The sequence below is a fragment of the Pagrus major genome, chromosome 13 (genome assembly GCF_040436345.1).
Source record: "Pagrus major chromosome 13, Pma_NU_1.0".
NCBI classification, from domain to species: Eukaryota; Metazoa; Chordata; class Actinopteri; order Spariformes; family Sparidae; genus Pagrus; species Pagrus major.
Window position 1 is genome coordinate 4,111,875 of NC_133227.1, and position 13,741 is coordinate 4,125,615.

The 13,741-nt window shown below is 40.2% G+C and overlaps 1 protein-coding gene across 1 annotated transcript; it reads left to right on the top strand.

The window, feature by feature from the left end:
- Positions 1–22: 22 nt before the first annotated feature.
- On the top strand, positions 23–5,532 carry rtn2b (reticulon 2b). The gene is made up of 7 exons (XM_073478761.1): positions 23–35; positions 2,099–2,306; positions 2,430–2,568; positions 4,239–4,308; positions 4,778–4,824; positions 5,280–5,338; positions 5,430–5,532. The coding sequence occupies exons 1-7, from the start codon at positions 23–25 to the stop codon at positions 5,530–5,532; spliced, it is 639 nt and encodes a 212-aa protein (XP_073334862.1).
- Positions 5,533–13,741: the final 8,209 nt, after the last annotated feature.

Consider the following 13,741-nt stretch of genomic DNA (forward strand, 5'->3'; position numbering starts at 1 on the left):
AGCAAGCAGGACCGCAGCTGAAATGGCCAACAAACGTAAGGAAATAAATGTTGACAGCTTTAAGAAACGTCAATCAGAGCGAACAGGGAACTGGTTAGACTCCAGCTGTCAGGTAGAGGAGGAGGAGATCAGTTTTTTGTTCTCCTCTTCTTCGAGGCAGGTGTGAATACAAACAGGATGACCAGTCAAGTACTGAGCGCAGCACGTCTTTCATTCGGTGGACAGATGGACAGGATGGGACTCGACTAAATGAGACCCTGCTGCTGATTGAATGTTGTTGTTTGTTTGAATCATGAAGGTCAAAGTTGTCCCGTAAGTGAGGAAGATTGATAAGTGTTTTCCTGTCAGATCATTTTTTTTGTTTTTTTCAGATTATATTCTACTTTTATTCTACTGATATTCTACTTTTTGTTATTATGATAAGAATCAGAGTTGGGTTATGGACCTGCCATGCTTGGAAAATGACTTCATAGATATAACAGCACAAGTATGAGTGTCCCGGTTTCTGCCTCACCAGCGTCCCGTTGAAATTTGACATTAGATAAAAAACCCTTAAAAATAAAGTTCTTATATATATATCTCTGGAAATCATTAAATGGGTTGCTGGGTTTAGTTGTGTGTATGTGTGTGTTAACGCATGACGCAGTTTCTTGTAAATTATCTTTGGAGGACAAGTTGTTGTTGTGTGTCTGTGTTTAGGTGTGAGATCCTGAGTGTTTGTTTGAATCAGATAATTACCTTGAGATTAAAACTGAAATTTTGGAGGCTCATTTTACCTTTGAAGATCTAATACCAGACTGTGACTCATAGTATAATTATTCCTTTATTTATTATTTATTCAGAAATTTGCAAAGTGCATTATTAAATGCAACACAGGTGTTCAGACATGTTTTATCCTAAAATATCTTCTTTTTTTTTTTTTTAGCAAGGTAAGAGATTAATGACAAGATGCTATAGTCCTTTGGGTGTTTTAGGATCTCTCCCATAAACTGTATGCTAACATGCAGAACGTTAACAGATTTTATCGATTGGTTTATTTCTCTTCGCCATTCTTTTTCTAACTTTGCTCATGCAAACATAATATGGCATATTAGTGGTTAATTTGCTTTTTAAAGGTGCAATATGTGAGAATTTTAGTCGAAAACATAAAAACACTTCTATCAACAGAATGTGAGGAAATAACAGTTTCTAGATCATGATGTTAGTTAGAAGTTAGCATGCTAACCAGCTAGCCTCGGTCCAAAGCTCCTGTGCTAGCCATATGCCATCATATAAACCATATAAACACTGACACTCCCCCAGTGCTTTAACCTCTCAGTCTGTGCCGCTAGCTGCACGGCTAACTGAGCTTACTGTAGCTACACTAGTTAGCAGTTAGTGGTTATTCTGGTGATAAGCTGCCCCTAATTTGTTTTGAGTATGAATTCAACAAGACACCATTTCTTACATACTGCACCTTTATCTCACACAGTTCAAACAGAGGTTATGACCTACACTCAATCTCCTTAAAAAAAATCAAAATATATATTTTGAATTACTTCCTGTCACTTTCTCATATTACTAAACTATCTCAGTTGCACAGAGGGAGCGATGTGTCACATTTCTGTCAGCAGCAGCAGGTTTGTTTGTAATAAACAGAAGGGGATAGGGACAGAAGATGATCTGGGTTATTAAAATGAGGAGTGAGAGTCATATACACACACACTGCATTTTGAAGTGGTGTCTTGGGAAGACATAAGCAAAGTCTGAGCCTCCTTAAAAACCACAGCAACATGTGATCTACAATTCAAATACAGAGCCTGAAGAAAATTGAACTGCCTCAAAAGCAAAACAGTTAAGAGTTAAGAATATTTTTATACTGCATATTGCTTCTTGTATTCGCAAATTAATTTAGGGATTTCACCGTCTATAATCCATAATATCATGAAAAGATTCAGAGAATTGGCAGAAATCTCTAGGGGGCATGGCACTGGCTCTCCATTATATCATAATGATGACAGAAAGTGGCACATGCATGTTACTTTTGTTTGTGGACACACATTAAAGGATGATTTGAGTGATCATTCTCTGTCTCTAACGTGTGCGTCTTCTTGTGCAGTTGTGGATCTGGTGTACTGGAGGAGCGTGAGGAGGACTGGTATAGTGTTCACGGGGCTGGTGATCGGTCTGGCCAGTGTGTTCCAGCTCAGTGCCATCACCGTGCTCGCCCACATCTGTCTGGGTGCCATGTGTGTCACCTTTCCCCTCCGCCTCTACTATAAACTGTTGGAGCTGCTGCGCTGGAACCCCGGGGTCCACCCCTTCCAGTGAGTGTGTCAGTGTTGATTTTGACATCATTGGTTAGTTTTTCCCAACTTCAGTTGTTTCCAACATGTACGCAGCTATTTGTGTTCTTTAAGACCTGTGTGTGTGTGTGTCTCTGTCTGCAGGTCGTTTCTGGACAATGACAGCTCTCTGACAGATAAGGAGACAGTGATGCTGGTGGAGGAGGTGGTGCTGCTGATTGCATTTGCCGTCACAGAAATCAAACGCCTGATTTTCATCGACAGCATTATCGACTCTATTAAGGTCTGAGTGTGATCATAGAATGACAACAGATACAATAATATATGAACACCAACCTGAAAGCTGAATGATGAGATCCCATAAATCAGATTTTTAATACAAAAAAAAAAGGAATTAAAAAGTGTGCTGACAGCAGTGCACAACATGCCACTGGGGTGTACTGTCAGCTTGTATGGGCATGACTGTGAACAGTTTTCTACGGAAGCCCTAAAGGGCCATGCATTCATACATTTTATTTCCTCCGTTTTCCTGTGATAACGAGTTAATTTTATTTGTTTTGTCGAGATCTCGAGTTACTATCTCGAAATAACAACTGCTGGTTTCCCGAGATAACGGGATAATTTCCCCGACATCTCGAGATAATTTCGTTATCTCGAGATGTCAGGAAAACAAATGAAATTAACTCGTTATCACAGGAAAACGGAGGAAATAAAATGTATGAATGCATAACCGGATAATTTTCTCGAGATCTCGAGATAACAAAACTTTGTTTTCCCGAGATAACAATATAATTAATTCGAGATCTCGAGATAATGACTGTGATATGATAGGCCTGAGATTATGGAGATGCCCGGGACCTCGTAGCTGGTCAGCTATGTAGTTAACGACGACATCAGGCTCACTTAGATTGCGCTGCCAATATAGCTGAAGCCTTGCTAACTGTCTTTTTAGATTACCCACACTAATGTGTATATTATCTGTAATACCAAGGCATAATGCTATTTCAGCCTGTGTCAGGCCTTGATTGAAAAGATGTGACGCGGTGATCGATATGCTCCTGCTCCTCTGACATTGCTACACTGAATGATGTTTCCTGCAATGATTTAATATACTACACTATACTCTCGAATTAATTATATCGTTATCTCGGGAAAACAAAGTTTTGTTATCTCGAGATCTCGAGAAAATTATCCGGTTATCTCGGTAACGAGTTAATTTCATTTGTTTGTTTGTTTGTTCGAGAAAACGGCAGTTGTTATTTCGAGATAATAACTCGAGATCTCGAGAAAACAAATGAAATTAACTCGTTACCGAGATAACCGGATAATATCCTCGAGATCAGATCTCGAGTTATTATCTCGAAATAACAACTGCCGTTTTCTCGAGATAACCGGATAATTTCTCGAGATAACCGGATAATTTTCTGGAGATCTTGAGAAACATCTCCAGAAAATTATCCGGTTATCTCGGGAAAACGGCAGTTGTTATTTCGAGATAAATACAAGTTAATTTCATTTGTTTTCTCGAGATCTCAAGTTATTATCTCGAAATAACAACTGCCATTTTCCTGAGATAACCGGATCATTTTCTGGAGATCTTGAGAAACGGCAGTTGTTATTTCGAGATAATAACTCGAGATCTCGAGAAAACAAATAAAATTAACTCGTTATCATGGGAAAATGGAGGAAATAAAATGTATGAATGCATGGCCCTTTAGGGCTTCGGTAGTTTCGCACAGGTTTAAATCAATTTATATTTATTTGTTTGGTGTGGACCAACAATTCAAAACAATGGCCCATAAGAGCTGCATAGTGGAGGTGTTGATTCACAGTGGGATTGACAATACAACCAACCCCTTCACTTCACAGGAACTCATTTTGTTATTACATAACTTTTTAATAACATTTAACTTAACAATTACATCAACCTTTCGTCTGTGCTCTTTCTCTCAGTTTGTTGTCCTCCTGTATCTGCTGACCTATGTCGGTATCTTAACCACCGGACTGACTCTGGTGATAACTGGTGAGTTCTTCTCTCAAGAATTGACTGATGAGTGTTTCTCAGCTGTCAACTCTATGATAATGGTCTGGTTAGGTTAAGTATGGTGGCCCTGAGGGTCAAAACACAACAACATTTCAGACAACAGAAAAGGGGGGATAACATGTTTTTTTGTGTTTGGACAGAACACTGGCAACAGTTCAGCGTCATTTCCTGTTTCTAATGTTTGTGAAAATGTTGCGTTTTATGAATTTTTTTGTGTGTTGACCCTCAGGGCCACCGTAGTTTAGGAAACCAACGCTACTTGGTCACACGTTTCAGTGTCCAACTATTGACCTTGACCCTATCCCTAAGGACCCATTCACACAGAGACACCTTGCTTAGAGAAATGGATTTGTAAGCCATATATTTCAGTGGAGGAATGTAATTCAAAAACTAAAGTAAACCTGTACAATAGCTCTGAAGTAACAGAAATTGTCTTTGTCTTTAACAGCTGTGATCACCATTTTCTCCATTCCTCTTTTGTACAAAAAGCAGCAGGTGAGAGTTTTATGCTTTTCACTGAAATTTTTGATAGCAGTAAAAAAATAAATGGGGAATTCTCGGGAAAATCTTGTTTGCTGGAGACAATAATTGCAAACACACTCCTGCACACTGCCTAACTCCCAAAAATACATTTGTTTGCGACATTTCAGTACCATACCTTCATGAGTCAGATAGTCCGATCTATCTATTTGCCTGACAAAGGTCTAGTAATGAAACATTGTAAATAAATGTATTTTTGAAAGTTAGACAGTGCGTGGGAGTCTGCTTGCAGCTTTCCTTCTTGTTGTCCCTCTCCTACAGACTTGGCTCTCAATAGATGCACAAATTATTTTTCTGCTGGCGAAAATAATGAAAACATATTTTTGTAAAGCTCGTTATATTGCCAGAGAAATAAAAGTTAGATAAAGAAACTCTTTGATGCACTGACCTACCTGTTGTTTTGGTGACAGGTGCGGATAAGGAGAATGGTTAGAGCTGTTAAAGCTTTTGTAAGGAAAATCAAAAACATGTAAGTAAGCCGCCCTTTATATAATGTTCTTTAATGTTCTCTTAATATCACGCTAATTGATATCATTTCACGTTTTTACATTTTGTGGCAGGTGCCTTAGTCTGTGTGGTTCACTGAGACCCTCTGCTGCTCCTGAATCTGCCGCAAAACCTGCACCTGCAGCTGCCACCAAACAGAAGGCCAAGTCCAAGTAACATGTTGGTCACATGTTGAAAGCACCCAGGTTTTTTGGGATTTGGAAAATGTTGGATTGGTACATTGGTGGGGGTCGCTGGAGGAGCATCTCGTTTCCATGTCTCCACCATGATGTTTGTTTATGGGAGCACGATTTAATCGATCCTGACAGCCGAAACAAAGCTGCCATTCACTCAAGGACAGGGAGTGAAAGTGCATGAAGAGAAGAATTTATTTAGTGAAATGCTTTCTGTGGGCAGCGTTTCATACAACCAGTTCACACAGTCATGTACTCGAAGCAGGGACAGCACAGAATATCACTGTTTTTTTTCTTCTTTGTCAACAGCTCTATTTTTACACAACTAGTGAGCGCGGTGTTCCTGTTGAGCTGCAGAATTATTCATAACGAAGGAGGGGAGCATTATTGCTGCTTTCATTATTTAGCATAATTCATTTTTAGCTGGATAGAATAAAACTGACATAAACATCACCTGCAAATTAATTAACAATAATGGTTTTGTGCTTGCTTCATCACCTAAGTTACTTAGGTATTAGAAAAAGCTTTCTCAGCAGTAACTTCTTACAACTTTTATGAGACTTACACGAGAAATAATGAGAGCGTTGTCCTCTGCTCTTCATTCTAATTGTATTTAATCAGGTACAACCAGTGACTTCGTGCTGCTCTTGGAGCAGTGCAGTGATTAAAGGAACAAAGTGTAGCAACCAAACAACTCTTAATAAGTTGAGAGCAACCTCAGCTGTCCTGCAGTAACTCCAATTGAATTTTGATGGATGAGTGCCAGTAAAGACACCTCTCTGTGGGACGAAACAGCAGCAGTTCTAGCTCTTGTAGGAGACAACTTTATTTCTGCCCTTAGTTAATTAGTTTAAACCTGCAATAACACATTTTTTGGCTGCACGCAGTTACACATCCAGCATGGCAGCATTAGCATTCATTTGGAGTCGTGTTCATGTGCATCTGATGATTTCAAGTCTAATATTCACTCCTTGTTTTAAGGCTGTGTTTCAGTGAGAGTGAACCAAAACAGTACAATTGTGGGCCTGAAAACCAAAACTGCTGAAATGCTCTGTAGAGCTGAGAAGAACTGCAGAGCCAGTGATGTGTTGTGTAGTTTTTTTTATCCATTGTTATAAAAATATAGATTACAGCTGCTTTAAGCTTGCCAGAATGTATTTGTCTCTAATCTCTCAAGGTGCTCTATCAAACATTTTTTGTAGTAGTGGAACAACCAGCTAACATGGTTCTTGTTATGTTGGCCTACATTTGCTTTCACCTTTGGTTTGTGTCTTATATCTAACAAAAGTATAACTAACTACATAAGAATAACTATTGTTTATGATAACAAAACACCTCCACCCTGTTTCAGTTGCATAACTGTGTGAACCAGCTGTGCCATATCCTGTCTTCAGAGGACATTTCAGTAGATAAAACTACAATCTACAAATTTTATACCATTTAGCGACATTATCAAATTTTAAACAAGCAAAAGCAACCAAATTAAATAAAGGATTGAGACACAAAATTTGGTCAATAATTGAAATGGCATCACAACAGGCTGCTGACAGCTTGTGGAGAGAAAAGTGCTTGAGGGGCAGTTTGACAAGGAGGTTGAGGTCACTGCTAAATACAAAAATATCCATTTCAGGAAGCCATTATATTCCCTAGTTAGTCTATTCTGTCTCCAAGGCAGTTCCACGAATTTCACGGAAATGACAGCATCTTTGAGGTAGAATAATGAAGTTCACATCCAGAAAATGACATTTGACTCAAGAACCCTTCCATTTACATTTTCCAATAACAGTTTTGAGTCAATAATACACAAATTTCATACATTCAGCGAGGATCTGATGTTTGCATGTCAGTGCAGGTGGCTGCTGACATAACTCCACATCAACATTTTCCAAATCTACCAAACTACTCAAGAACGTGGTCATAGTTTGTTTCTGAAAGTGACCAAGACATCACCATGCAATTACACAAAAAACTCCTCATGAGGAGCTTTCTCATCATTAAATTATCAGTACTTTGAACCAAACATGCTGCAGAACGCTGCTGGTGCTGCATGAGATACCTGGATTAAATTTATGATGAATCGTTGCCTTTTTAATGCAACTCCACAAACAGTCCGGACACTTCAGTCGTGACCTGACATGGGTAGTTGCACTTGTTAACTTGCTGTGCGTCATGTGGACATTTCAAACTTGGCCTGAAACCCCGCCCTGAAAGACTGAAAGACCAACATAAATAGATGAGGGTTGGGTGTGTACCAACATTGGCTTGTTAAAAATGTCTCAGTGCTTAAATTGACATGAGGATGAGTTGATAATGCTAAAAGTTTCAGTTCTTGTTGAACTATTCCTTTATCCTGATAACTGTATGTTTTTAGCTGCCAAACCTGAGCCAGTAAACAGTAATTTAGCCTGTGAGCTACTGTTTGCATGTCAGATTGATGTAGGTGACCATGTGGCGCGCTCTAGTGGTCACTGTTTGAGAACTTAAACGCAGCAGCATTCATACTAACATGTCTTAATAAACTGAAGTTATTAACTGTCATTTCACATTATCATCCTTCAGACCCCTGCTGAGGGAAAGAGGGGGATGAAAAGATAAAAGGCTCAGTACACCTCAGTATAAGAAAACAAATAATCTCACTTATTTTGAGTGGTATCTACCCGCAGATAGTTTTGGTTTGGTAGAAAGTAGTCCCTACAAAAACAGCAAGGTCTATGGATCATACACAGTTAATAGTTTCCGCAACACAAACACCTCACTTGTGCTGAGGTGATGTCATAAAACTTAAACTATCTGAACTGCTACCAGTGCAAGTAAGTGAGAAAATGTTTTTTTTTGTAATTTGGATGAACCAACCCTTTAAAGATGCAACGCGCAACAGCTTGCCATAATAACAGCTGTATCAGTATAATATACATGTTACTGTTAATGTGAAAAATGGCATCTTTGTCATGATTTTTTTTAGGTGTGTGTCACAAAATAAAAGTGTCATCATCACCATCCCTAGAAAAATGCTTGACATTGTTTCGCTGTTATGGTTGTCACTTTCATTCTTTGTTTTAGACTGACTTGTTTCTACAGGTATTTATGATTTTTTATTGTTATTTCCTATTGTTTTGTTGCTCCCCAATTAAAGGTTATTTGCTAAAAATGAAGACGAGTTTGCTTGTCACTCTTCTTGCAGTAGAAAAAGCATCTGTCACTAATGACATTAACAGTGGCTCTCTTCAGTTCAAGTGTCCCTATACGTCATGGCAGTGTGAGACTGAAGCAACTAAATGGAATTCAGCCATCATTAATTTGATGTTCCAACTTTGACACGGTACAAAACTCCTCCAACCCAAAATCTGCACGTTCCCATGTTTTGATCAAACACAGCAAAGTCCTCCTGGGTCATCAACTGTATATACTTTCTAAAGTCACCACCAGGGGTTGCACCGACATGTTTGACCACTAGGTGTTGCTCTTGGAAAGTGTCAGCTGTGCCCCTTCACGAGAGGATGGAGAAACGCTGAGCACTGACTGATCTAAAGAGATAAATGAATCCTGACGAACATTTTAACCATCAGCGTAAGGTCAATACACTGCCGGCCTCAGCTCCTCAAACATGGCATCGTCCACATAAATTGTTCTTTGTAATAAAAAACTGCTTTTCTCGCTGTTGTGAGAATCACAGTGGATACAATGTGACTGTGACCTTGAGATGAATTCCCCTCAAACACGTCAATTCAAACTCTCTCTCAATTCTTCAAGGACTTTCTTCTCTTGTTTCCACACGCGGTGACTCAGAGCTTCTGTCTCCAAGACTGTTTACTTTCAAAAGGTTATTGAACATCTTAATGCACCGGAGAGTTTTTTACTAAGAGTGAGAACCAATGATGATTTTGATTGACTGTGGCCACAGCATCATGTCACGGGTGCAAATTTGGCAACAAAATGCATTTTATTACATAAGTCAAACAAGACAACAGCTCATGAGGGTCTAATCCAGAGATGTAAATACTACAGAATACTATATACTCATAGGGGATAACCCCAAAATGTCAATATGGCACTTCAAACAGTTAGTTCTTCAGATCATCATGATAAAAGTCAGACACACAGAAGTATATTACAGCACAGTGAATATGTCTCAGCGCTCACTCCTCGCCACAAACACACTGAGTATTTCACCCAGCTTACACATAACAAGTGCATTTCTCTACAGCATATATAAAAAGTTCTAACAGCTCTCAGATTACCGTGTCCCTGATTAGTTATGAATCTACAATAATTACTCTGGCACAGAGGCTACAGTTACACATATACAAATCTACAGTTTCTGCTGCCAAAAAGCATTGTGTCATAACATTACAACAGCAAATCGCCGAGCTGGGACAGCGATACCTTAATTAATCCCTTCATGGTCTGTGTTGCAGTTAGTACATTTGGTCTCAGTGGACCTAAGTGGCTCAGATCTGACGTGGTTTGGGTCTACTGATATGCCTGAGAATAGAGTCTCAGATGTACCTCTCTGATAGGGGGGGAAAGGGAAATAGTGGTGGAGAACGACAGTAGAGCCCTCAGCTATTTTCTTTCTACATCCACTCATGTACAGTATGATGATCAGGAGGCAGATGAAGTGAGTTTTGCTCTCATGGTTGTGTGATTTCTTAAGTATCATCTAAGTGATATCAAAGGCTACATATTGATAAATATTTGCAAAACAGGAATACAAAGAAAAGGAATTAAAGGAAAAGTTCGACATTTCATGTACCTGTCTCCTGTCTGTAGAGTAAATATGAAGCTGGAGCCAGCAGGCGGTTAGCTTAGCTTAGCACATAGACTGGAAGCAGGATGCTTGGTGGACTGTCACACATAGTGTTCCCGGTGGTTGATGTACACCCGGTCCGTCCCACTCTGATGACACACCCACTCCAGGCGGGACTGCTGCTGGGTGGGGCTTTGTGTTCCTGGAGGTCCCGACCTTCCTGTGGGTGGTCGCTGCCCGTCAGTCAGCTCGTACCTGTGATCTGCCCTGCGAGTCTGCAGGTTAGAAATCACCAAAGATAGTGTTTCATGGCCCAAGATGCCAAGTAGTTTAACCTTCTTGTGTCAGAAACTGATCAGGGTGAGAAGAGGCCTTTCTGGGTGAGACTAAAAAAGTATGAAAGCTTGAGTTTAGCTAAGAGCACAAGTTAAAATTTAAACTATCCTACATATTAAATGAGTACAGCCATTAGGGTGCTCTGCTTAATAAACACAGATAATGACATCGGTCAGTATCCAGGCTGTTATTACTTCCTGTTGTGACTCAGTGCTCATCATTAGCTAACCAAATGTTAGTTTTGTGGTGCGGTGATCAGTCAGTGATGAATCATGATGCACCCAAATGTACTGACGGGATATTAAAGTGGTTGTGAAAAAGGAGTGGGGGTTTACCTGACAGAGCCAGGCCACTTGTGATGCGTGAACACCCAGAGGAACAGCTGGTGCTCTCGCACAGTAGGGAGGAGGGGGTTTGTGTGTCGGAGGAAGGTCAATCCTTCAGAGACAGAGAGAAAGAAATCAGGATGACGAAAGAGTTTTGTTTTCCCAGAATCTGGAGCATCTGAAAGCTGAAACTGTTAAGAGAGATGAGCGAATACACAGTTACTAAAATATCGTAATCCATATGCACACTCGTAATGAGCGGGGCTTAAATCAGAAAACGGGTGGTGCTTTAACTGGAAGTGGGTGGGGCTGACTGGATATTGTTAAGATGAGCCTGAAATTGATATGGGTTGATCAGAAGTTGAATAAAAAAACATCAGCCAGCTACCCAGTGAAGATTTTCTTTCTTCATGAGAACGGATATTGACACATTTAATTCTGATTATACTTTTGTAAAAACTACATTAACTCTACCCGATACTTGTTTCAGTTGAGTACTCTCTCTACCCTTGACGTTAGCAAGAAGCAGCATAAACCAGTTAAGTGATTTCCGCTGGGCGTAAATTCAATATTTGGATACAATTTAGAGAGGGAATGCTTCAGGGAACACCATAAAAGGTGCAATATGGAAAAATGTACCACCTGCTGAATTCAAAACAAATAGGGGGCATCATACTGCTAGAGTAACAGCTAACTGTTGATAACTGTAGTTACTGTTAGCTTGCTAGCACAGTTAGCCTTGCAGCTAGCAGTCCGGACTGGTAGTACTGAGAACCGGCGTCACGTTGGTGTTTACGCCACTAGAACAGGAGCTTTAGACGGGGATGGGTCGGGGCTAGCTGGTTAGCATGCTAACTTCAGTACGTCAGTATTGTTAATCACATTCTGTTGATAAATTACATTTTTGAAAATTTTCAACAACAATTCTTAAATATCGACCCCCTGAAGATGTCATAGTGATGTCATGTGGGGTTGTAGATTATAAATTGTGACAAAGAGCGCGTCAAACAAACTGGAGTTTAAAAGACGTGGACATCAGATAGATAAAAAAAAAAAAGAAGATGCTTTGGAGTTGCATAATGGGAAATGTAGGATTGGAGAGCTCCACTCAAGAGAATAAAAGTCGATAAATTTCAGCCTCTGCTGAATCGAATTTGGCCATTAGTTTAAAAATGTGTCCCTTGTAATTCCACCGACTTTATGGAAGTATAACACTAAATCTCTGGAGTGTCCCTTTAAGCAGCGGTAGCCAGTGACACTAATGGCATCATGCTTTAAATCAAAAGGGTTTAGGATGTTTGACAACATGGGTATAAAGGGGATAGACTTTCATATGTAATAGCAAATAAGAAGTTCTGAAAGCTGTTCTGAAATCACTCACTGTGCGAGTTCCTCTCAAACCCAGTAAGACGTTTAAGTCAGAGTCATTTTCTCATTTATTGAAATCCCCCTCCACTACTAAACCTAAACCTAGAAACTGACCTTGACCATTCATAAAATGGTGTCATGACAGCCATTGATTTTCCAACACTGTATATCACTCGATGCTGCTCTTCTCTTTCACACTTGGGATGAGAAGCGGTAAGAGATTACAGTCCGTGCTCTCAGTGACACGCTGTCCTACACTCACGTCCGCGTATGATGAAGGAGAAGGACGAGGCCTGCATCCACCCGCCCCCCCGCCGTCCCACTGGGACTTCCAGCCGCGGTCACACTTAAGATGCTAAGTTTGTCGTGGCATTGACCACAGACCAACACACGGTAGATACACCTTCCTGTGGTGTCAGTGGAGTGATGCAGAGGCCACACACGTGCACATATGTTGAGTATTTCCCCCTCAGTGCTGTTTTATGCCAGCGTCAGCAGCGTCACATTGAAACTCAGTCTTAGGCATGCACGATAAATGTTCCCCGAAGAGGTTTGCGGCATAATTAGGATACAACATTTTACAGAGAACAATATGTTTTCAGTGAATAAACAAACATCATTGTTCATGAGTTGACTGAGTGCTTTTATTTCGGATAATGAAAGAAGTATGAGATCGCAGAACAAGAATAGAACGGCTGAGACCCAAAATCCTTTAGATGGAACAATAATAATCCATGTATGAACATTCTGTCATTATCAACGCTTTGCTTTGTGCTTCCCAATTATAAGCTGCAAACAGTTTCAACCCCTTTTTCATACATCGTCGCCTTAATTGCATTTGACATGAAATTTGTATGGGGGGGGGGGGGGGGGGGGTAGCACCCTGAGTAAAATGCTTCAGGATTTATTCAACAGTTTAGCTCCTTCCCTGACGCACGCTCGATGCACTGTGTTTCTCTGGAGTGAGCATGCTCAGTGACACACTAACAGGGATGGATGAGGGGATCGAGCTGCAACCTTGCAGATATGGTCCACAGGTTCATAATAATGATTTGCGTGTAAGGGGTTGCAGTATTGGACACATAAAGTGCATCTTTGTGTTGCTATTAGGACTTAAATGTTAAATAGGAACAGAGTTAATCAAAACAAACCAACAAGGAGTCATTAATGTGCACTAAAACACATAAATGGTCCTGTTGAGTCCTGTAGTTTACCATCTGTCACAGTTATTCAGAACACACATGCAGTAACGGGGACAGAGAAAAACAAAGAGCACACGCGCACAAAGCATTTACTGTCAGTCACAGGACAAAGTGTGACCCAGCTACTGCTGTATATAATTTAACCTCAGAGTAATTCTTCTTTGCTGTAACATTAACACAGGTGCCGGTGCACTACAGGAACAGACCGAACAA

Excerpts from the sequence above, each read along its gene's own strand:
- rtn2b (XM_073478761.1), top strand. Across the intron at positions 2,569-4,238 it reads GCATTATCGACTCTATTAAG|TTTGTTGTCCTCCTGTATCT; the intron begins GTCTGAGTGTGA and ends TCTTTCTCTCAG. Across the intron at positions 4,825-5,279 it reads TTTTGTACAAAAAGCAGCAG|GTGCGGATAAGGAGAATGGT; the intron begins GTGAGAGTTTTA and ends TTTTGGTGACAG.